At 39.1% G+C, this 23073-nt stretch overlaps 1 protein-coding gene across 1 annotated transcript in view; it reads right to left on the reverse strand.

The window, feature by feature from the left end:
* The window catches only part of slit3 (slit homolog 3 (Drosophila)), a 246885-nt gene that overhangs the window by 60537 nt on the left and 163275 nt on the right, over window positions 1-23073 (reverse strand). The window contains exons 7-9 of the mRNA XM_085415211.1: window positions 8022-8093; window positions 4091-4254; window positions 2978-3122 (exon numbers count right to left, since the gene is read on the reverse strand). Of these exons, the coding sequence (XP_085271337.1) occupies window positions 2978-3122; window positions 4091-4254; window positions 8022-8093 (381 nt within the window). The remainder of the gene's footprint in view (window positions 1-2977; window positions 3123-4090; window positions 4255-8021; window positions 8094-23073) is intronic.

The following is a 23073-nucleotide window of genomic DNA, read 5'->3' on the forward strand; positions in this document are numbered from 1 at the left end:
GAATGTTAATAGGTTTTTCTACAAACTGTCCATGAACAGTTTTAAAGCAGTTACATGTACAGAATAATCTTTTCAAATATAGTTTAAATTTGAATCTCCAATAGATTCCTCGATCATTCTCCTCTGTAAATGCAACGCCACTGTCTTTACAAACAGACTGAAAATTTCTCAGCTTTTTCAAAAGGACCAAAGGGAACTCCATCATTTTTTCTGGAATCAGAATCAGAATCAGAATCAGAATACTTTATTGATCCCTGGGGGAAATTATTTTTTGTTACAGTGCTCCATTTTAAACCAACATTAAGACAAGACAGACAATACGCTAACTAAGAATAGTACAATATATACATATATATACATACATACATACATAAGTCACTCATAAATAAATAGCTGGAAAAGAAACATGTGTAGTTGTAGCAGCAAACAGTGTGTTAAGTGGATGCGTTGTACAGGGAGATGGCCACAGGCAGGAATGATTTCCTGTGTCGTTCAGTGGTGCTTTTCGGTAATCTCAGTCTCTCACTGAACGAGCTCCTGTGACTGACCAACATGTCATGGAGTGGGTGGGAGGTGTTATCCAACATTGTCTTTATCTTGGACAGCATCCGCCTCTCCGACACCACCTTGAGGGAGTCCAGCTCCATCCCCACAACATTGCTGGCCTTACGGATCAGTTTATTAAGTCTGTTGGCATCTGCGACCCTCAGCCTGCTCCCCCAGCATGCAACAGCATAGAGGATCGCACTGGCCACCACAGACTCATAGAAAAAAGGCTGCAGACCTATTAGATCATACTGGTAGTAATACTCTATTATCACATAGGGAGCCATCAAAACTAGGCACACAGCCGACATTTGGGAAAATTTACTACAGTTTAGCTTCTGCTCTCCTGATGGTCAAGGAAACCCATTCAACTGTTCATGTATTCTTCATGTCTCCATGGTGTTGTGATGACAAGGAGGGAAAAATGAACACACAAAAAAAATTAATTACTGTTTTATTAAAATGAGTATTTAATAAAAAGTCACAGGAGTAAGATAGAAAATGAGTCAAAAAATTGTGGACAAAAGAGAGAAGACAAAAGGCGAAAGGGAAAATCATAGGAGAGGAGTGGGAAAGGAGGGCAATAAAAAGGAAATCAGAGGAGTGGAAAAGTGGAGACAACAGGGGAGAGGAGAGGGAAAATCAGGAGAAAAGAGGAGGATGCAGCGAGGTCCCAAGGCCATCCACAGGGTCAGCTGTCAGGATGATAAATGGAAACTAATCCACCCTTCTTCTTCTTTTCATCCTTCTCTTCAGCCTCCCACCCAGTCATCCTCCTTACTTTAACTCACCATCCCACTCTTTCTTCCCTGATGGCAATTGTATCTGTGCATCATGTTTAAAATCACTGTTTTGAGCCACTGTAGTCAATTCAGAGTTCTAAATAACAAATTATAGTATGGACTCAAAGACTCATTTTATGTGGATAAACTTTATCTTAGTGTGCCAATTTGTGACCGCTGTGTTTTATGAAAACGGACATTGTCCTGACTTTGAATGCAGCGCAGGTCTTACACTACAGATGCCTGTTTCTTGGCTTGTGTTGCCCTTTAGATTTCATCACTTCACTCCCTGGCAGCCAACAGCACTTTATTTCAACTCAGGGGTCAAAATAAATCAATGTATGGATACTGACAAAGACAATCTGCACACACAACAAGTTACAAATTACATGTAGGGGTAGCTAAACAAGCCTTAGACAAAGACACTTAGAGGCTCAATATCAAAGGATGTATTAAAAAAAGAGACATTTTAAAAAGCTATATAAAAAAATCTATAAGGTTAGGAGGCAATTAAACAACAACAGGAACAGGAGATGAGTTTGGCAGGTTAGCCAGTGTGTTAACAATGGGCTGATTGTGCACGTATACAGAGATGTAGAAAAGAGCACAGACATTAACGTCTGTTGGAGTCAGATATTTGTTGAGGCAAACATGACAATAAAAATTATATTGGTTTTATATTTAACTTGAAAAGTTATGTTAAGATATTTAAAGTGTAGAGTTATACAATGACTCTAAAAGGATCCAGACATGTAGCAGTGATCCTTGGCACTGCCATTCAGAAGGATGACTTTGTCTCCATTAAAGGAATGACAATACATCATCCTATTATACTCTATTGTTTCGTGCTGCAGCAGCAACATTCATTATCACAGATCCAATGCTAATGCTGTGCATGTGTGTGTGTGCGTGTATGTCTGTCTGTGTGTGCATGCCCTGGAGATTTTATAAGGTGTTGTTGTACTTATGGCTCAATCCAAAAACATACCTGTATGTGTGTTTTTTGTTTTGTTTTTTTCAAAGTACAGACTTTATTTGTGCAAACAAAACTACTGTGTCTGCATATGTGTGGGTTGGTGTGTGCGTGACTTTGTGAGAATCTATTACTTATGCTGGGGAGGTATAACGGTATTGGTGTGCAGTTGCGGGCAAGAATTGCTCCTTTACTCACAGAGCAATCAACCAGCTGTCCTCTGTGCAAACAAACAGGGTACAGCGATCAATACGGATATCAAACACGTCCCCCTGTGGCGCGTGTGTGTGTTTAAATCGGTGTGTAAAAGAAAGGAAGAGCGTGAGAGAAAGACGAGGAAAAGTGTGGAGCTTAGGTGTAGTCTAAAACAAACTATCACAGCAAAACTCACAATGTGCCACAGCTGGGGATAGATTGGAGGCCTAATTTATCGTTTTATATCTTATAATGCTCAAAAGAGTTGGTGTAAACTTTTACACGTACGTAAACATGACCAAATCACTGGTATGTGGCTAGAATGCAATTTCCAAAACACCCAGTAAAAGTGTAGAAATATTGAGACATATACATACATGTCCAGGAAACGCACGTTATCCCCATCTGCAATAGAATGAACCCACGATACAAGACACATATACATATGAATTTGCAGAATTAGCAAGTAAAGCAGTCTTACATCTCCACAATGCCTTCAGGGAGGTTTACTGGAATTTCAGTAAGGCCTTTACGACGACAGTCCACTATGTTGTTGTTACAGCTGCAGCTGGGTGGGCAAACGGTTACCTGAGGAGCACAAGTCCTGGACTCGGTCTGGGCTGGACCTGTAGAAAGCAATATACAGATATGAGATTGGTTTCTTTATTTTTTGTTTTTTTAATTTGCAATTACAATCAGCCAAATATGAGGATGAAAAAAAGCTGATGCTGTTGTTTGGTTTCTAAAGCAACTGCACTACATTCTTCACAAGATGCTATCTTTTGAGATGAAACGGGATTATTCGCTAAACATTACCTGGCCAAGATATGCCTACCTAATATCGCTAGAGTAAGCAGGAATACAGGATAGACATACAGAGAAGAGAAAGGGAAAGCAGGTAAATGGTGAAAAGTGGAAAGATGGGATAAAAATAGTGAACAAATAAAAAAAGAGAAAGAGCGGTCTCTTATTGACAGTAAGTGAGGAGAATGGAGAAAAGTGCAATGAGAGGTGCTTTTCTGTGTAGCTTGTAGGCAGAAAAAAATGAGACTTAAGGCTAATAAAGAGAGCGCAGCCTGGCAGTCTATTAGCGCAGAAAGCTGAATCAGAAGCCTGTAAACATTGCCTGTGCTATCTGCAGCTGATAACACTACTGCTCTTACTGTGGCTTTTTAGCTGATTACACGCTCTACATGCTGTAATTCTGTCAGTGTAATAAACTCAATGCTGAGCTGTCTGGAGACGATAACAACCCTGCGTATAATACCGCCTTTAGTTTTACTATATTCTCTATATTGTATACCTCAACAGCACAGAGTCAGCTGCCAACAGCTCTACAGTGAACACTGGCTCATTTCTAAATTATGTACTACCCATGCATCACTCTTCCTCAAAAATTCAGGTTAACTTCATGAGATGAATGCTATATTTATGCATCAGTATGATGTAACTGCAGCCGAGCAAAGAGAAGGACCCAAAAGTGTTTTATTTCAGTGTCAATGAAAATAGACTAACCACCATTAAAAATAGTGATATCTGAGTGTAAAGATCTGTCGCTGAAGCACTGTGTGTAAATTTGTTGTTGTCAACTCACCATTGCAGACAAAATCTTTCTTCTGCACATCTGGGACGTTGAGGCCCCTCATGTGGGCAGGGGCCATGCACTGGGTGAAGGGAGCCAAGCCCCGCCTGGCTCTGAGCCAATCAGAGAGCCAGGACAACTGACAGTCACAGTGGAGGTTGTTGGAGTGCAGACGGCTGAAGTGAGATGGAGGAAAGAAAGGATGATAGATTTTTGTGTTTAAATACGATTATTATCCAATCCAAAATAATATTTGTGACTGGAAAAGAAATTCTTAACAACTCTGGGTACAACAGGTCAGAAGAACACATCACTAAGAGCGTTTGAGTCTGCATTCGAATAGAACAGACTGAATTTTTTGTTTTTACACATCTTTGCCAAGGATCTTAAGGCTACTTTTTAGCTGAAACATGACAACACATACTCTCAGAGTCCTTTAGTCAACCCTCATTTCTCCAAGGTCTGTGAGAATATGACTCCCTCTAGAGTGATGGAACACAACACTAAATCACAATTTCTTTAGAAACAAAAAAAATCCCTAAAACACAAAATAAGGAATTACAAAAGAAAGACAGAGACAGATCTTTAAAAAAATGAAGAAATTTAATTTGGTCAGATGGGAAACAGACCAAAAACAGGCCAAGCAATAATTAGAAACTATGAGTGCACAACAAGAGCAAGAGTGAAAATCACAAAATACATCTAAGGGTGGGGTAGGGGGGAAGGGGGGCAATTAGAAAAAGGTCCTACTTATTAATATGGCCTTATTTGGTTGTTTTGGCTTGTTTTATTGCCCAGAATGACAAAATGTGATTAACATGAACATGCCCTTTACAGAGGTGATTGATCTTAAAGAGCCTGGAATAAAGTCTTTTAGCAGCTATTTGGTTTTGGTGATGTTTTTGTGATGTTTTTGAGACGGCATTTAAAATATGTTTTTGTTTTTATTTTTGTAAAATCAGTGGCAACTTATTTTATGTAGCTATAATCAAAATGCTTTTGTTGTTGGGAATTGACAGAAGACATATACCAATTAGCCATATTCCCAAAAAAAATACATAATGATGTTAAATGCAAAATTCTGTTGGGAAACCTTGACCCTCAATCTGATCGTGCATCAATGGTAAATTGACCTGGACCCTACTTCATAACCCACGAGACCCCAGAGGTCTTTTGCTCTAGTGACCTAGTGGGTAACAGCTATACTGCAGAGGAAATGTTGTGGCTGGCTGCTTATCATAACGACTATTCAACTGACCTTTACACTTAAGATAAGTAGAATTGTTATCAGGTGACAACACTGAGAATTGATTTCAAGTGATATTTAATGCATTTAAATTATTTAAGGAAACTTGTCACTCTAATAGGCTTTTTAAAATTCACTTGTAGCATTAATTAAAAGGTTCTGCTCTCTATAGAAAGCATCAGGTGTTGTTTCACGGAGCTCACTCTCTACAGGCTGCACTGGCTGGACTGTATTGGCACCTCGAGAGAGAGAGAGTGAGCGAGAGATGAGGAGGAGGAGGAGAAGGGTGGATGAACAGCAGAATGTCTTGTCAGCGTATTATATGCCAGCCGGGATATCTGGCCTTTCAGAAGACAGGCCTCCTTTTGTAATAAAGCAGAGGACAAATCCTGTTATGGAACAGAGATGGTCTCATTGATGCTAGCAGCGGGGGCAGTGGGTTTTAATACCGCTCTCCCATTATAAATCCAGTTTATAGTTGCACCCCTGCCTGGAGATAGCCACGTCCTGGCCCACCTCCGGCTCAGCCTTAATTACTGACAAGTAGGATTAAATCACAGGGGAGAATGGGAACAGGCAGGGGGTATAGAGAGCTGTGTTTATGTGTGTGTGGACTGTTGTTTGTGTATAGCTTAATGCATCTGTTGATGTTGTTGGTTGCAAGTGACTAGAGGCATTGTGCAAGCTGGTTAGGTAAATGAATGTGTGTCTATATATATGTGTGTTTATTCTTAGAGTCATGCTGGGGGGTTACTGGACACATCTTGAGAACAGTTGTGCCCCAAATAACACCCACACAGTAAAGTAGCAGTAGGAGTTCTGATCTTTCCACTGGGTCAAGTTTATGAATGAAAGACACCATGATGTGATACCATTACTACTAATAGGCTACACGGACACTGAAGAAAAAGAGAAAGAAATATGGATTATAGCTTCAGGGAAGGTGAACCACTTTTTCCTCAAAGAAGTTTTTACGCACACAAACACATACACGCACTTCTAGAACTTCTCTGCTAATCATATCAGGGACATCTCTAAAGATTTGATTGAATGAGTCGTTTTTATAAAGGCATCAAATTCAATACTGAGATCTGAGGGTGGCAAAAGAGAACGGTTAAAAAATTTAATAGAGAGAAAGATGCAAGACGGGGGGGAAAAGCAGAGGGGGATGGTTACTGGACGTAAAGGAGATGTGGTAGAGAGGTAGGGGACTAACATGAGGCATAGAAAGAAAGGGAGGGGTAGGAAAAATACAAGACGAGAAGAGTAACAGAATAAGACAAGTGCGGAAAAAAAAAGATTGAAAGGACAGAGGAAGCAATAAAATGATCCAGACTATACCAGGAAGGAGAAAACCAATGGAGATAATGAGGCGAGTAAAGACATTTTAGAGAAAAATGAAGGGAAGAAAGTGATTAAAAAAAAGCTGAGACATACTGTAGAAGATCGGAGGAAGATGGGACAAATATGAAGCAGAAACAGGGAAGAGGAAGAACGTGGAAATCAGAGGAGACAGTCACTCAGTGTTGACAGAAAACAGAAGCGGACGAGGGTCTCTGATTAAAAGATATTGGATATTGGTAACTCTGTACTCAATCTGCTGGTAACTGTGTAGCTGTGCTGCTGCCTGAAATCCAATTTTAAAAGCCTGATTTCAAGCTGTATTGCCACTAGAGTTGCAGCAGCATGCAAGAAAAATGGAAACCCCGCTATGTGATTGGCTATTGATGGCTGTTGTCGGTCAAAAGTTGAAGCACAAAAATGGCTGTGAAAGATAAATGGATCTGTGTAAATGTTATCCTGCTTGTATTTAGCTGGGTCTTATGTTTAAAAATCCCCATTTCAAAATGTTAAGTAGAGCGGTGTGACCACACAAGAGCCTCTCAGAAAATGATGATTCGGGGAGGAAATCCCATTTGGTGCATGCCATGGTTTGGCAGAATTCAACCCCAGTGTGGCCAGAAGGAATGCAACCCACGGTCTGTCTCACAGAAAGTCCCACGAGATTACGATTAGAGACTCCCTCGAGATGTTGTGCCATCACCTTGGCAACTGAAAGATCTCTTTCACACAACTAAGCAGAAAATGCACACATACACACAAACAAATCAAAGCCCCCTTTAAATCAGTCAGAGATGATAATTTGGCTTGGGTTCATCTTGGACCACAATAGTGTGTTTGTATGTGTGTGTGTTCACATCAGTAACATCAGTAAAGGAGGTTTCTTTTAATGAATCAAAGCAGATTGAACTATAGAGCCTAAACAAGTCTTTCTTGTGGCATTAATGAGGTTACCATTACTCAAGCGTGCATGTGTGTGTCTGCGTGGTACATGCACATATTTGTATTCATCTCTGTGTATTTGTCTGAAAGTCTTTATGTGCCTGTGTGTACGTAATGGCCACATGATTATTCACAGTCATGAAACAATAGAAGAGTCAGTCTCTTATTATGGCAAGATTAGCCAATCACACACTCTGCCTCCATCCTTTATATGTGTGCATTTTATTATGTGGTATGAGTATGGAACTATGCATCACCTATGTAGTGGTCCGTTGTGAGTTGAGTCATGTGTACAAGGTGTGTATTAATATGTAATAAAACAGTAACAGAGTCCTTGTGTATCAGTGTCTAGAGTATATGTTTGAAGATTTCTCTTTGTGCTTGATTGTGCATGTCAGAGTGTGTAATACTCACAGTGTCCGCAGCTTTGGCATGTGGTTGAAGCTGGATAGTGGGATGAGGGTGATGTTGTTGTTGTTGAGAGTGCTGGACACACAAAAACAGAGGGACAGGAAATCAGAGATGCAGTTTTTTTTACCAAAAGCCAATCTTGGTGCAACTCACTGGCCTTAAAATCGTCAGAATATATTTCATTGAAATAGAAGGTTTAAATCCCTGTCATAGTCACTTTATTGTTAGTTCTGCAATATGTAAGCGACATACACAGGATCAAAATATTGTTTCCCCTGGACTCAGAAGAATGAATAAAAAATAAAAATAACATAGCTACAAAAATATGTGATACAGGTATTAAAATAAAGAAGTATCACAGTGTCAATACTCCCACTACTTCTCAAAAAATTAATAAATGATAGGGGACACAGGTGGGGATGGGTATCGAAACCAGGTTCTTGTTGAGAACCGGTTCCCACTGTTTCAATTCCTTGGAGTTGTTTGCCATTTTTACAAACGATTCCCTTATCGATTCCAGTCGCCACGAATGACGTCACCACGTTGCGGAGCGTCATTTACCTGGCAGGAAACACGGTTATAAGTTTGGTTATACTTTACGAGAATGGATGACAACAGGGCAACTTGCAATACTTGCAAAGTAGATATTTCATTTAAGGGAGGAAACACTACGAATATGCAAAAGCATTTGCTCACAAAACACACGATGACCTTACATGAATGTCGTGTTTTTAATTCCGCTCCGGACTCGTGAATCTCAACCCAGCAGCAGCGGTAACGTTTGCACGTCCTCTCCCGTTAATGCGGCAGGTAAATAATCAACTAACAGTGCATATTATGTTAGCGCGATCTGCCTTATTACAAACCTGCCATTACTGTGCATTTAGGTGACCATGATGAGACAGACAGTCTGGCTCAGATGCTGGCAGTTCTCGCTGCAGTCTTAGCGTCTCCTTTCAGGCCAGGATAGACGAATGTCACCGAGCAGTGACTCAGTTTGTGGTAAAAGGCTTGCACCCATTTGCCACAGCAGATGATTTTTGGTAAGTGAATGTGTTTAATTGTAGGCAGGGACATTACTGGATATTCTTGTGTAATTGCTACAGAATCATTTATGTTATACTTTGTTATTGCTACAGAAGAATATTTATTTTATTATTTTACATTTACAATGTTTTTTCCTGGAGACCCTGTGACACCCCATTGAAGAGCCGTAGGCTGGATCTCTTAAGATCTCACTGTTGGGTTTGTAAGGCCATGTTACTCCTAAATTTCTATCTTGTTCAAAGAGAAGATATAAAAGAAAGTTCTAAGCTAATCGATCTTAGTGTTCTCCTTTTTTAAAAAGAATCGATAAGAGAATCAATAAAGACTCGAATCGTTAAACAGAATCGAAAATGGAATCGGAATCGTGAAAATCTTATCAACACCCATCCCTAGACACAGGTTTCAAACAGGTTTCAGAGCTGTGAATCGAGAACCCTGAAAAGATTCAAAGTACATCTGAGGAGTTCCAATAAAGAATAAAGAGTTCTTCCAAAAAGCAGCCTATAAGAGGGAAAACAATCTTTGTTGTTCAACTATTATATTTAACCAAACGTTACAGCTCAACATGAGTAAATTATTATATTTACCAAGTATTTGAAATTTAACTCTGAATGGTTGTAAGAATTTACTTCTTCATCCATCTGTTTTCTACCATTTATCAGGGTCCGGGTTGTGGAGGAAGCAGTCTAAGAACACTTGCTGAATTCCTTTTCCCCAGCGACCGCCTCAAGCTCTTATGGGGGAATACTGAGGCATTCCCAAGACAGCTGAAAGATGTAATCTCTCCAGTGTGCTCTGGGTCTGCCCCACTGACTCCCCCAGTTGGACATGCTCAAAACATTTCACCTAGATAACTGAACCACAATGAATTTTGCTAGATATTTAGTCAGTTTACTAAGGAAAAAAACACACACAGGATGGCTTATTGCTCTCAATAAAAGCCATCAATTTCATTTTAAATCTCTTCAAAACAAAATGTTTGAATTTAGACATTTTGATTATGTGCAACGCCATCATATGCATACAGAGCATATACTGTTATTTCATTATTTATTAATACATGTACGTATAAACCCACACTCTTTGTTCAAAGCCTCTTCTCGTATATCTCATAAGCAGGTCACCTCTGTCTCTGCCTATTAGCTGCCTCATATTGTACACTGTGTCTCATATCTAGTATCGACATAAAGCGGAATGAAAAACAAGGCTGACTGTCATTACAGCCAAACACACACATACACACAGCGTTTATTGATTCTCTGAATTTTTTTTTTTCTGAGGATATGGACAGAAAAATGCAGAAAATACCAGTGATCAATCAGTCTTAATCCTAGAAGGAAAGTACATGTGGTAGGCAGGACATAGATATGTGGCAATTAAAAAAGAAAACTACTGTTGTTGATATTGTGCCACCAGATTAACACTGGTGTGTCCTTCTAATGACTTTATAAGACTCTGAAACTCTACTAGCAGCAGGTGATCACTCAGAACAATTTTGTACTGATTTGCATTGATTTTTCCTTCTAAAGGGGACAAGTGAAGCCAAATATGCCAGCAAAATGCCCTCTTAGCGTAACAAAGTGATGAATGTCTTTAATGAGGTTTTAAGAGTTCCGTTTTTCCCTTTTATATGTCCCATTCCATTCATCCATTCGCTTCCGCTTATCCTTTTCAGGGTCGCGGGAGGCGCTGGAGCCCATCCCAGCTGTCATAGGGCGAGAGGCAGGGTACACCCTGGACAGGTCGCCAGTCTGTCGCGGGGCCAACACACAGGGACAGACAACCATTCACACTCACATTCACTCGCACATTCACACCTAGTGGCAATTTGGATTATCCAATTAACCTATCCCCACAAGCTGCATGTCTTTGGACGGTGGGAGGAAGCCGGAGTACCCGGAGGGAACCCACGCAAACACGGGGAGAACATGCAAACTCCACACAGAAAGACCCCGGCCTGATGGTGGAATTGAACTCAGGACCTTCTTGCTGTGCGGCAACAGTGCTAACCACCGTGCCACCGTGCTGCCTTATATGTCACCTTTCTAAAACAACTAAAGCTCTAACTATACTTTCTGTGTCCATGAGTCTTCAAGGGTCGACTTGGGTCCAAGTCAAATTTCGTCACTAGATGGAGAGCACAAGGGATGTTCAGATATCTGCTTGTTTTTCATGACCCAACAAATTTATCCACTAAGAATTTACGTCACAATATACCAATTTCACTTCCCAGATGGCGACTTCAAGTGGACTTGACTTCTCAAGAGCAAGAGCACATAATTAAGCTGTAAATAAGCATCCACAAGTTCATCCAAATTAAAATACATTAAAAGTAGAAGTAAAAGTGGAAGATTTTACTTTTATGTGTTTTTATTTATAAAAATATTATTTTACATTGAATTAAAAACAGATTTTGTACCACTGATTCTATATAATCAAAATAGACAGAAACTTCCAAATGGATGTGGGGAGAACATAAAAAAAAATTATGACCTCCTTCATCAGAACATGCAGGACTGTTCAAATGGCCTGAAGTCAATTTTTCACGGGACAAAGTACACAGTGAAGTCATGAGTTAATGAATGATCCTTGTTACAATAGAATACCCGGGATTTCCAAAATTTATATTACATTATAATTTTTCTGGAGGCTTGTTGAAGCCAACATCCACACAAGCCAGTGCAACCATTTTCTTTGTTTTTTTCCCCCAAGTTTCATGGATCATTAATTTTACTGGATAGAAAATGGGCCTAGTTTACTTTACATATCACCCGAAACCTTGTGTATTCAAAGAGTCATTGTTTCGAGAAGAATGAAGACTGAGTGGTCATTTTTTTATATCTGAAACCCGTTCATTTTTCATGTTTGACAGTGTGTTTTTAATGCTTTAAGACAAGGACGAGGTCAAATTTCTCTGACAAATGGCCGAATTTCAGGATGAAAGGATTTTTCACAGCATCTGCATTATGTTTATGCTTAAACATACAGTGTCACCCAGGTTTGATTTCAACCACAAAAATCAAGGATGGTTTATTTTACATACTGTACTGTCGTCACTGGTCCAAATAGGTTCATTACAGGGGGGTTTGCTGTGTTTTTACTAACACCCACTCAGCCTTAAAATAGACTGTTTTTGCTTCACTCTGTTGATGTTACTACTTTTCTTTCTCGTTAATTCTTTCTCCTTCCGATTCTCTTTCCACATTCTCCTCCCTGCCAGTATAGCCTCAGTGGCCTTGGTAGACGGATAAAGTTTCACACTCACTCTCAAATACACACACACACACACACACACACACACACACACACACACACACACACACACACACACACACACACACACACACACATCGGGAGCACTGCTATGGTCAGCCCTGTCAGGAGTGATTCCACCCAGTATATATAATTTAATTGTGGAATAACAATAATTTCCCCCTGCAATTTCCCTGTCAGTTATTTTCCCACTCACCCTGTTCAGCCCCCTTCACTTCTTTCTGCCTTAATAAAGTAGTGACTGTACTGACTTACGCCAAGGTAAACACTAAATACATCATTTAAAAGTCCATGACTATGTTTTATATTGTGGCCATGTTTCCCAGCGCATTTTACACGCCTTAAGCCACAACTACGCCTGCAAAAGAAAATGAGGTATTCCTTGATTTGAAGGGATCTTAAAAAAAATGCAAAGAGAGGAATTGTGAGACGCTGAGTGATTGTTAGATAAGACATGAAATTATTTTGCTTACTTAAGTTACTTATGTTTGGCCAATGGTTTTGTTGCTTCCAGCTGTTTGAGGGAGGCTTTTCTTTAAGTTTATTAAATAGGTTCAGCTGAATAGGGACACTCTCTCTATATATGAGTTTCTTCAACTTCTATCATAGTGACAATTTCTTTCTTTTTGGAACAGTGCTAACTTCAGTAATATTTCATACATATGAAATATTTCCTACACGTATATAATCCTGTTGTTTGCCTTATCTTTGTTTTTAGTAAACAATCTCATTAGTTTATTTAAGTCAAAATTGCTGTGTAGTTAATTTATTTATGGTCTCCCAAAGATATTACAATTTCTGTAATAATTAAAGTAAACAAAATCTGACAACAATTAGATTTTGTTTACTTAACGTTTGATATATTATAAGCTGCTGTAGTTAAACTACCATTACACTGGTGTGTTTTAAGAATCACAAATTATTAATAGTAATTAAGAAAAAGCAGACTAAGCATGGCTGAGTTTGAGTTAACTTTTGAGGTATCATTGTATTCAGGGACTGGCTATTTAAAGGGCCAGTTCAATTAGGGCACCAAAATGGCTCGAGTCAGAATTGGTTGCAGCCTTAAAACTACATACAGTGGAACCCCGACATACAAAATTAATTTGTTCCCGAGGTTTCGTAAATCGAGAATTTTCATATGTCGAAGCACCCATCGCGCCTTTTGAGTGAACGATAGGCTATAGGCTAATTGCTAACTGCAACAACAATACGCCGTTCAAGTGGAACAGCGAACGCCAAGGGGGTTGTCACATGATTCGGAAGGCATTGTGGGCATTGTAGGCATTCTGGGCTCAGCCAATCAGAGCCAGTGGATTTCGTTACGTGGGCATTTTGCCGTAACACGGGCAGAAATATTGCCCTTAAGTGCCTTCGTAACTTGAATTTTTCGTTAAATGGGGTATTCGTAAGTCGGGGTTCCACTGTACTATGGTTACACCACAAAAAACACAGTGCAAACAGGAACAACGGCTACGTAATCATGCTCCCAGTTACAAATCCTTCACAAGTGATGTTATATAGTCAGGAAAAGAAAACATGTTTATGCACTGTCTATTAGCATTCTGGGTTACAGTGGTGGGATTATGTTTGGAATAAGAAAGCATTCTTTGGATTTTCAGTGTCGTGCATTGCTATTTTTGTACAAAATCTGTGTGAGGTAAACAATTATTAGGAGGTTAACAGAGATATTTAATATGTGTAAATCATTTCACCTGCCTTGGTAGTTCTAAGTAGTCTAAATTCCTATCTGTTTTTAATCTTGTAACTAAAAACCACCAGGAGATCGTTAGTTAGTAGTCAGTTATTATTATTGTTGGTGAAATGTTTACTTCACCCTTCTACTTTTATCCTTATATTTGCCTCCTATCAGAAACAAACTCTTCATATGTATCACTTTTAATTTGAAATTTGGTTTTCCTACATTTCTGCCTTCTAGGTTAATTATACATGAAAAGCCAGTTTGGAAGAAAAATCACATTTTGTTTTTGCAGTCACAGTAAAAGAGAGCTCAAGGACTTTTCCAACAATAGTGTTTGCAACACACAATGTTTCTATTATAAAATGCCTATTCAGCTTTTTTTTTCTTTTTAATTTGAGATAGGCTGCAGTGACCGCTGCAGTGGTATTGCAGAGTAGATCCATGACTCTTGAAAGTGTGTATGTGCGTGTGTTTGCCAGTCTTTACGTGTTTGTATGTGTGTGTGTCCACGTGCGAGTGTTCCTTTTATGTGTGTATTCTTGAGTCAGCATGTAGTGTACATGCTTGCGTGTTTGTGCGATGCAGTGATCTCTCTGTTGCAGTAAAAGGGTTTCTGCAGTCAGTGATGGAGGAGACTCTTTAGAGGCAACCCACCAGGGAGATGCTATTGCTCGCGTTTGTATGCATCTGTGTGTGTGTGAAAGAGAGCGATGTTATCGTATGTGTCTTTGCCGCAGCCTACACACCGAGGTCAAAGCCTAGCTCGTCAATCTCTTCTTCCCAATGCACGCACATTCTCAAAAACCAAATTTTCCCTTGTGGGACAATTAAAGGATTATTCTATTTATTCTACTTTATTAGGTACACCTGTTCAACTGCGTGTTAATGGAAATATCACAAATCAAATTAGCTACCAACCACATGGTAGCAAGCCAATGTATTAAGCATGTAGACATGGTTGAGACAACTTGCTTAAGTTCAGCCTAAGAAGAATGGAAAAGAAAGGTGATTTCAGTGACTGGTTGTTAGTGCCAGATGGGCTAGTCTGAATATTTCAGAAACTGCTGATCTACTGGGGATTTCCCACACAAGGGCTTTATAGAGAATGCTACGAAAAAGAGAAAATACACAGTGAGCAGCAGTTGTCTGGTGAAAATGCTTTGTTGATGCCAGAGGTCAGGCGAGAATGTCCAGACTGCTTCGAGTCTCTAAATGCACAACATATCAAGCGTTGAAAAACTAACGACGTTGTGAAGCAAAGAGAGAATCCAACCTGGTACTCGCAAGATCAAATTAAGGTTATACATACTGAACTTAACTAATATTGATCTCACCATTTTTCCTTGACTTTTTTTTATCAGGCAATATAAAAAAGATCGTTGGCTATCATTGCACAAATCAGCTAAGTAAGGAATAATAGATTCATTAATCATGTTTTTTACTTCTAATTCTACATGTACACAAGCCTCTGGGACTCTTAAGAGCAATGTAATATTTTAAGTCTTTTATCTGAAATTAAAATTGAATAAAATGCCCTCGCTCTATAGAATGATGTAACCACAAGGTTTGTTTTGAGCACCAAGTTATTTGACCTTTTATCTAAAAAAAGAATTTTTATATATTAAACTCAGGGTTGCCTGGGTGTATTTTCATACATAATCAGTTGTACACGGGAGTCTGCCATTGTGCAAGTTTATGTATGTAATAAAGAGAACTTTCTATTAGTCTCTATTGTGTTCAATCAGCCTTAACAGACACAGATCAATACACAGTCTGAACGTCTGAATTACTACAGCCACTAAAACACAACACTGTGACTTTATGATTGTGATTACAACCAATATTGACTTCACATTTAATATGATTAGTCTCTCCTGTAATCACTGACGTTAGTGATGGTCTGTGAAAAAGACAGGAGTGATGACTGAATCACCAAACAGGATGTGAAGTTTGCCATAAAATAGTCTTTACTTTCTCCTTGTAAGTGAATTATATGAAAAATATGTTTTAAATCTTAAAACTTTCTTTACAAACTTTAATTTTCTTTAAAAAATAAAAAAATAAAAACAACATATAATCTGTCTACCCTGAAATCTTAAATCAATATTCTTTTGTTAATGGAAAGAAACCATTGACTGAAACTGTAACAAAGTAACTGTATGGCTCTGCTTACGATTGCTTTGTTAGTAAAGCTGATCAAGCTGCCTCAGTCATTATAGAGCAGCCTCTGTCATGACAAATATATGAGAATACAAAATCCTTTTTTCTGAGTCCTATTAGATGAATGCCATTGATGTCATAGTGACAATTTGTTGAGTAAATGGTTTTTCCTCTAACATCTGTTGCATATGCTGAGATGTACCAGGGGTCTTTATTGGTTTTAGTCCAAGAAAAGTATCGGAAAAGATAAGAGCATAGTATGAACGGTTTAAAAGCACGAGGTCTGATGACGCCAACAATTGAAGTGGAACAATTTTGCTGCAAAATCAAATTATTTCCCTAAAAACTGCTATCAGGGGATTTGCCTGGAGGAGCATGTAAAGTTCTGATAAACTTTCTTTACTACATCACTTTAATCCATTCACTTTTACAGTTCTCCGTTTTATTATTTGTCTGGCCTTCTGGCAATTGTAGCAGAAGCACAATAAGTTCCCATGCCCCTCTTTGGACATTAATAGGTCTGAAGGCTGTTGCCAGAGATTAAACAAATGTAAAGGATTACATACAGAGAAACAATAAGAATGATAGGAGTGGACAATTTAATTAGAGTAAGATTTAGCTATACTTTTTACCAGCTGGATACTGTTGAATATGGTAATGTGACCTCCAACTAACCTGCTGCATTCAGCACACTATGTCTACAGCTGAGTGAAATTCCATTCTATATAAATACCTAAAATAAAATGCAAAAAAAAAAGGTTATTCTGCTGTTAATGTTATCAGGTTCAATCAAGCAAACATGCCTGTTTTTAAATTGAATCTTTTCAGGATGAAATTGGAATTCCAGTGCCGTGACTGAAAAAATATTGATTGGACAGATTAAATGCAAAATGTTATTTGGCTGAAAATAAAATGAGTTGAAAAGCAAGCATATGTATTATTTTTTTTAGAAAACTACAGCCAGCTAGTTAGGTTCACAGGGAGGAGGCCAAATAATGAGCCAAATCTGGCCAAAACCGACAGTAACCCGATTCACACTGTGCCATTAACAGACAGGTTTTGTACAGATTAAAAATGAGATGGGGGGGTGGGAATATTATATATATATATATATATATATATATATATATACATATATATATATATATATATATATATATATATATAAAAAGCAATGTTAGTGGTTAAATTCTGACTTGAGTTTCTTCCTCTGAGTGCTTTCCCACACAGACGCTGTAAAGGGGCTGACTATCGAAAGGCCTTAAAGACTCTTTGAGTTGTCTGAAGAGCCCTCAAAAAAATCTTCCCCCAGACCTCATTACAGCTTTAAGGAGAGGAGGCAAAATGAAATGCACGGACACTTCAATGCCACATTTGCCTAACTTCTTCATACCTCACACTTTTATTACAAAGAGAGCTAAAGTAACAAGGAGGGAACTTATAATGCATGTCAATCAAATAGGTCATGTCCATTTAACCTTTAAGGATTTACTCCTTTACCTAATGACAGACAGACAAGTGGTGGGATCTGTCTATAGGGACATCTAGAGATAAATATGTTTGTGTATGTCTGTGTGCATGGGTGTATGTTCAGGGCTGGACAGCCGAGTCAGACAATGAGACTACCGACCCTTGAAGTAATCAGTCACAGAGAGTCACGCTATGGTGCAGCCCTGTGCAATGTTTCTGCACATGTAGGTGCGCATGTGTGTACGAGTATGTGTGCTTGCAATGTTGCGTTTGGAATTATTGCCTTGTTGTCTGTGGGTATGTTTTGTGAGCAGAGAAAGAGATTTCAAGGATGCAACTGTTTGAATGAAAACTAGAGTATCTTCATAATTGTATGTGTTAGATTGTGTGTGTGTGGGAGGACGCTGAGAGTGTGAGCCACAGAGAAAGAAATGGAATATATCAATGAATGCTCCTGTCCTTGTATCCATGTCTTTTGATGAGGAGATTCTTACTTGTAAGTGATTTTTGACCCTTATGACTTTAACACTATAACACATCTATAAAAGGCTATGACGTCTGCAAACAGGCTTTACGGCTTTTGGAAAAGAAGTAAAGCTCTTTGAGGAAGAGCTTTTAGTACTTGAATTGTCTCATTCTTTTTTTTTTTTTAAACTTTCCCACGGGATTTAATGCCTACTTTCTCTGGCAGCCTGGTGTTAAATCCTGCATGTGTGTTCTGTTTGTACCTGTCAAGTATGTGTGTGTGAGAGCTTTCGGTCCTTTGTGTATACGTGTTGTTCAATGCATATATGCGCGCATGTGCGTGTGCGAGCTAAGCGGACTGGTTTAATAAACTTTCGAGTGTTTGAACAACCAAAGTCGCTCAATTTCACCCACTCATCTCTGAGAAAATTGACATTTCCAGAGTGTTGCTGTTGGAAACCACTCTGGGAAAGCTGAACTGTTTACAACCCAACCCCAAAAAGCACTGAGAGGTTGAGAAAATTACTAGCTATTTTTTAACCAAATTTTGTTTAAGTCTAAAATTATGACAAATGAGTACACGAGTGACCACTTTTTATTTGATGTACGAAACAGTAAAGTACAAATCATTTTTGAGTGAAATGTTGACATTATAAAAATGGTCTGTTATTTTTATATAGTTGCACAAAAACAGGCTGGAAGACGAAGAGAGGGAAGAAAAGGCTGCCGTATTGGTGCTTGAATTAACTGAATAATGATGTTTGCATTATTCCTCACTGAGACCAGTGGGTGCTGACTGCTGCAAGCTTTTCAGAAGGACGAAGGGGGAAAAATATGCCTGTTAGTGTACCAAATTCCTGGAAAAGAGTTATATAAATCAGTGGAATAGTAAGGAAATCCTGGTGAAACATCCAGGCTTCTTGAAGTGGGGTGTAATTGAAAGCCCACATGTGGGGTAAGATTATAAAACCGTTCCTTGACACCACAAACTGATGATGTTGATTTTAATCAAATTAGCTGACACTATGTAAACGGGACCACATCATGTTCATCACTGGACAATTCCATGTGGTTTGGCAGGAGGCTGTATGTGTGCGCCTGAGAGTGAGAGAGAGCAGCTCAGGGGCTTATTTGTGTGCATGTGTGTGAATATGTGTGTAAGAACACAATGCCAGGTTTTTGCTTTGTGATATTTCATAATCATTCAGCCCTGTATTAAAAACGAATAATGAATGCAATATAATATGGGCTTCTAAAATGAAAATCTTGGAGGAGTCGTGTGAGAAAAAAGAAAGAAAAAAGAAAGGAAAAAAAGGGTATTAGAAAGGTTGGAAGACATCTACATAAAAAGCTACTGAAGAGACCATTACACCTTAAATGACAACAAATTAGATTGCAGATTGCCTCTCTTCTTTCACTCCCCTCCTCCCTTGTTCTTTTATTTTGCTCCCATCTTTTCTCAATTGTCTTCTAGCCCTGCTTGACTTCCATCTTAAATCTCCTTTCACTCTCTCTTACTCCTCTCCCTCATCACCATCTCTCCTCCTCTTTCCTGTCCTGCCACCCAGTGGGATGTGATTAATTGTGCGTGGGTCAGGCTGCTGGCGTCGAGCTCTTCCAATATCTGAAGCTGGTCCCACCTCTGCATAAGCTCTGCGTTACCCGTTCCCTCCCTCTGTGTAAATCGGCTGGTACTGACTTAATGTGTTACCTGCATGGCTGTTTAAATTTTTTACACTGCCTCACCTCCTCTCTCCTTCATTATGCAATCTTTTATTAAACAGAACCAAAACCAAAGTTAAAAATGTCTCATTTCAGCAGCATAAATATTAAAATAATGGATATTTAAATTATGTATATTTAATTGTAGATGTGTGTATATGTAAAACAGCTGGATGGAATGAACAACAAGGTAAAAAGAAATTATCACCAACCAAGATTTGGTAGGTTGTATTTGGCCAGCGAAAATGCTGAGCCACTGTCAGTGCTCCTTACTTGTTTTTCTTCACCTATTCCTCTTTCCAACATCTTATCATATAAATATGTCAAATTATGTCAAATTGGTGTTGCCTAATTTGTTTAAATTGTGATGACATGGCCACTGGTATTACTCAGCAGATTGCACAGGAGACCCAGGCTACTGCAGGGGCCTGGGTGTGAGTCTGCCTGGAGTTATTTCCTGCTCTCTCTCCCTGTTTTCCTGTCTACTCTGCTTCCCGTTGAAAAAAAATAGATAAAAAAGCCCAAATAAATCTTTTTCTTTCTTTCTTTTTTTTTAAGTAAGCTGGCACCTTTAAAGCAATGCCAAGGGAAAGTGAATTTGGAGGTCTGCTATGGGAGACACACAATTCCCCTGATGGTGATGTTGCAGCCAGCCATAAAGGCCAACAAAGTTCACGCTGGGAGGTGCTGTTAGCTTCAAACCAACACACAACCATCCCTCATGGGATCTGAGTTCAAGTCCCCTGTAGGACTAAAAGTTTTAGATAATAGGCTTGCTGTTTTTACTTTCACTGGACTGGTTAGGTTAGGATTACAAAATAATCACGGTTGCTGTGTTTTCATGGGAATATTAATCTGAATTGTTTAGACAGTTACGCCCTAAATTCTGTAACATCACAAGTAATATGCTATTAAGATTTTTTTTTTGTCATTACATATGTTATGAATATTCGCTTTTCCCTCCTTGCTCTTAATCACATGCACCTTTTTCACTTTTTTAACTCCTTAAATAATTTAAACAGTTCAGGTTTTTTTTCCTCCCAAAGCAAAGCTGGCTCCTCACAAACCCACTATTGCCATTCCAATGGAAAAATAGCCGTCACAGTGCCTCTTTCTCTCTTTTGAAGGCCTGCTTTTCATTCCCTATATCCTCCCAGCATGTTCTTCCTCTTCCACAACTTTTCACCCACCCACCCCCCAAAAAAGTCGTTATTTTGTAAACAGTAGCTACCTTGCATACTTAGCTCAGCTCCTCTCCATTGATTTTATTTCTCTCTTTTCTTTCCATACCCACCCTCCAGTACATTTTATACAGCTGTTTCTAAACTTTTAGTTTCTGACTGCTACTGACCCTCTTTCATTTTCTCATTTTGACCCGCTGCCTTTCTTTCTTTCTCTTCCTTCCTTCCCACTGTGCCTCATCCTTCTCTTTCAGGTCAGACCCTCTGTCTTTGCCAGGGTGCTGGTTGTTGCCAGGGTGTGATGGCTCTGCTGAGCCCGCTGACTCAAAGAGAAGCCGAAAGGCCAGCCAAACCAAAATCACTGAACAGCAGAAAGCTGCACTGCTTTGTTCTCTTCTGACCCCACTGTGCATATACGCACTCACACACACGCGTGTGCACAAACATGGAGAAGCATTGACAAAGACACTTGAAAACATGCATCCACTTATAGGGAATTTGTTTCTGAATCATCACAAGCACACACACCTACACACATCACCATTTTCTGTATTACTAAACTTTAGTTTTGAGCGAGGTTTTTTTTCGGGGGCTTCAATCCAGCACCCACGCGTCACGGATACGAGACAGATCTGGAGGCAGGAGGCAACCACAGCAATGCAATCGTTACTGGGGGCACTGAGGCTAGAGACACACCAACTGCACTGGGGATATTCTGACGTGTAAGGCAAGCGCATATACACACACATGTGCGCGTGGTTTTCTGTACCCACCAACTGTTGTTTAATTTTGACAGTTGTACCACTGGAGCTGTACAAACAACTGCTTTATTTGGACAGGCATTAGGTTTAAATTACACTCACGGCAAAAGTTACTTTACCTACAGTGGACTAAACATTTTCCGTTAACTAATCTTAAGAAAGAGTTGGTTTATTTTGCTTTGTGACGGCTTTCAGTTCAGCTGAAGCAACCATTAGAAACCCTGGAAGGCAGATAATTCATGCATCATGCGCCATTTAAATCAAACCACATGGGTATTTTTATATTACAGTACTTATATAGATAAATCTATAAAATTCCCAAAGTTTGGTTGCCAAACGAAACATGGGTTAACAATTTTTTCTTATTTTTGATGTTTTAATTGTTTTAATCGACTGTAACATAACATATATAACATAATATAATGTAGTATAAGCCTATAGGAGTGCAACACAGACAATGCCTTTTCACCTTAATGTGGCATTGAAGTGTTAGATCAGCTCGGCCAGGACACATCACTCTCATAAAGAAAGCACAGCTCTCCTGCTGGCAGTGCAGTGCGTGAGATTATTTCCTTATTTCCTATTTCACCATTTCTTGTGTTTTTAAGCTTGCAGCTAAACTGATTTAAGTACGGAGCCTCAATCAGTGAAGCTGAGGCCAAGAGGTCAACAGCTCAGTAGGTGGAAACATAATTTATTGCCTCCTGCTTTCAAGCTGGATGTACACATAAAGCAACAAACAAATAAAAAGTAGGAGAAATAGGTCACTTTGGTCTCTCTGATTGTAAAAATAATCACCAAACTATCCAAATACATAATCTCACAGCTTGACTAACCATTATTTGACATTAACATGGAAATAAGTTTATTTATATATGTTATAAACATTGATGAAAGGTTGGGTAAATGTGGTTGAAAAAGCATGGCAGAAATTAGCAGAAGAGATGCGAGTAAATAATCTAAAAGATGAGAGGGAAGCAGGAATTAAAAGGAAGGCAAATGTGCAGAGGAGGTATACATGACTGGAAAAAGAAGAGGAAGAGTATAAAGACAAAGAGAAGAGGTAATAAGAAATTTAGATGAAGAAATATTTGACAGTTTGCATAACCGAGTCTGTGTTTGAAAAGGGGAGTTACAGGCAAAGTGAAAGTCACCTTGTGAAGTTACAGTGCACTGAGCAACTCTGTCCGTCTGCCCTCATGAATTATGACAGTCGTCGGCCAAAACCTCACTGCTACACACACACATGCACTTCACTTTCCTTTTTCTCACTC

Source organism: Rhamphochromis longiceps, linkage group LG2 (assembly GCF_057381845.1).
Source record: "Rhamphochromis longiceps isolate RC_006_pf linkage group LG2, R_longiceps_female_GT1.1, whole genome shotgun sequence".
Lineage (NCBI taxonomy): Eukaryota > Metazoa > Chordata > Actinopteri > Cichliformes > Cichlidae > Rhamphochromis > Rhamphochromis longiceps.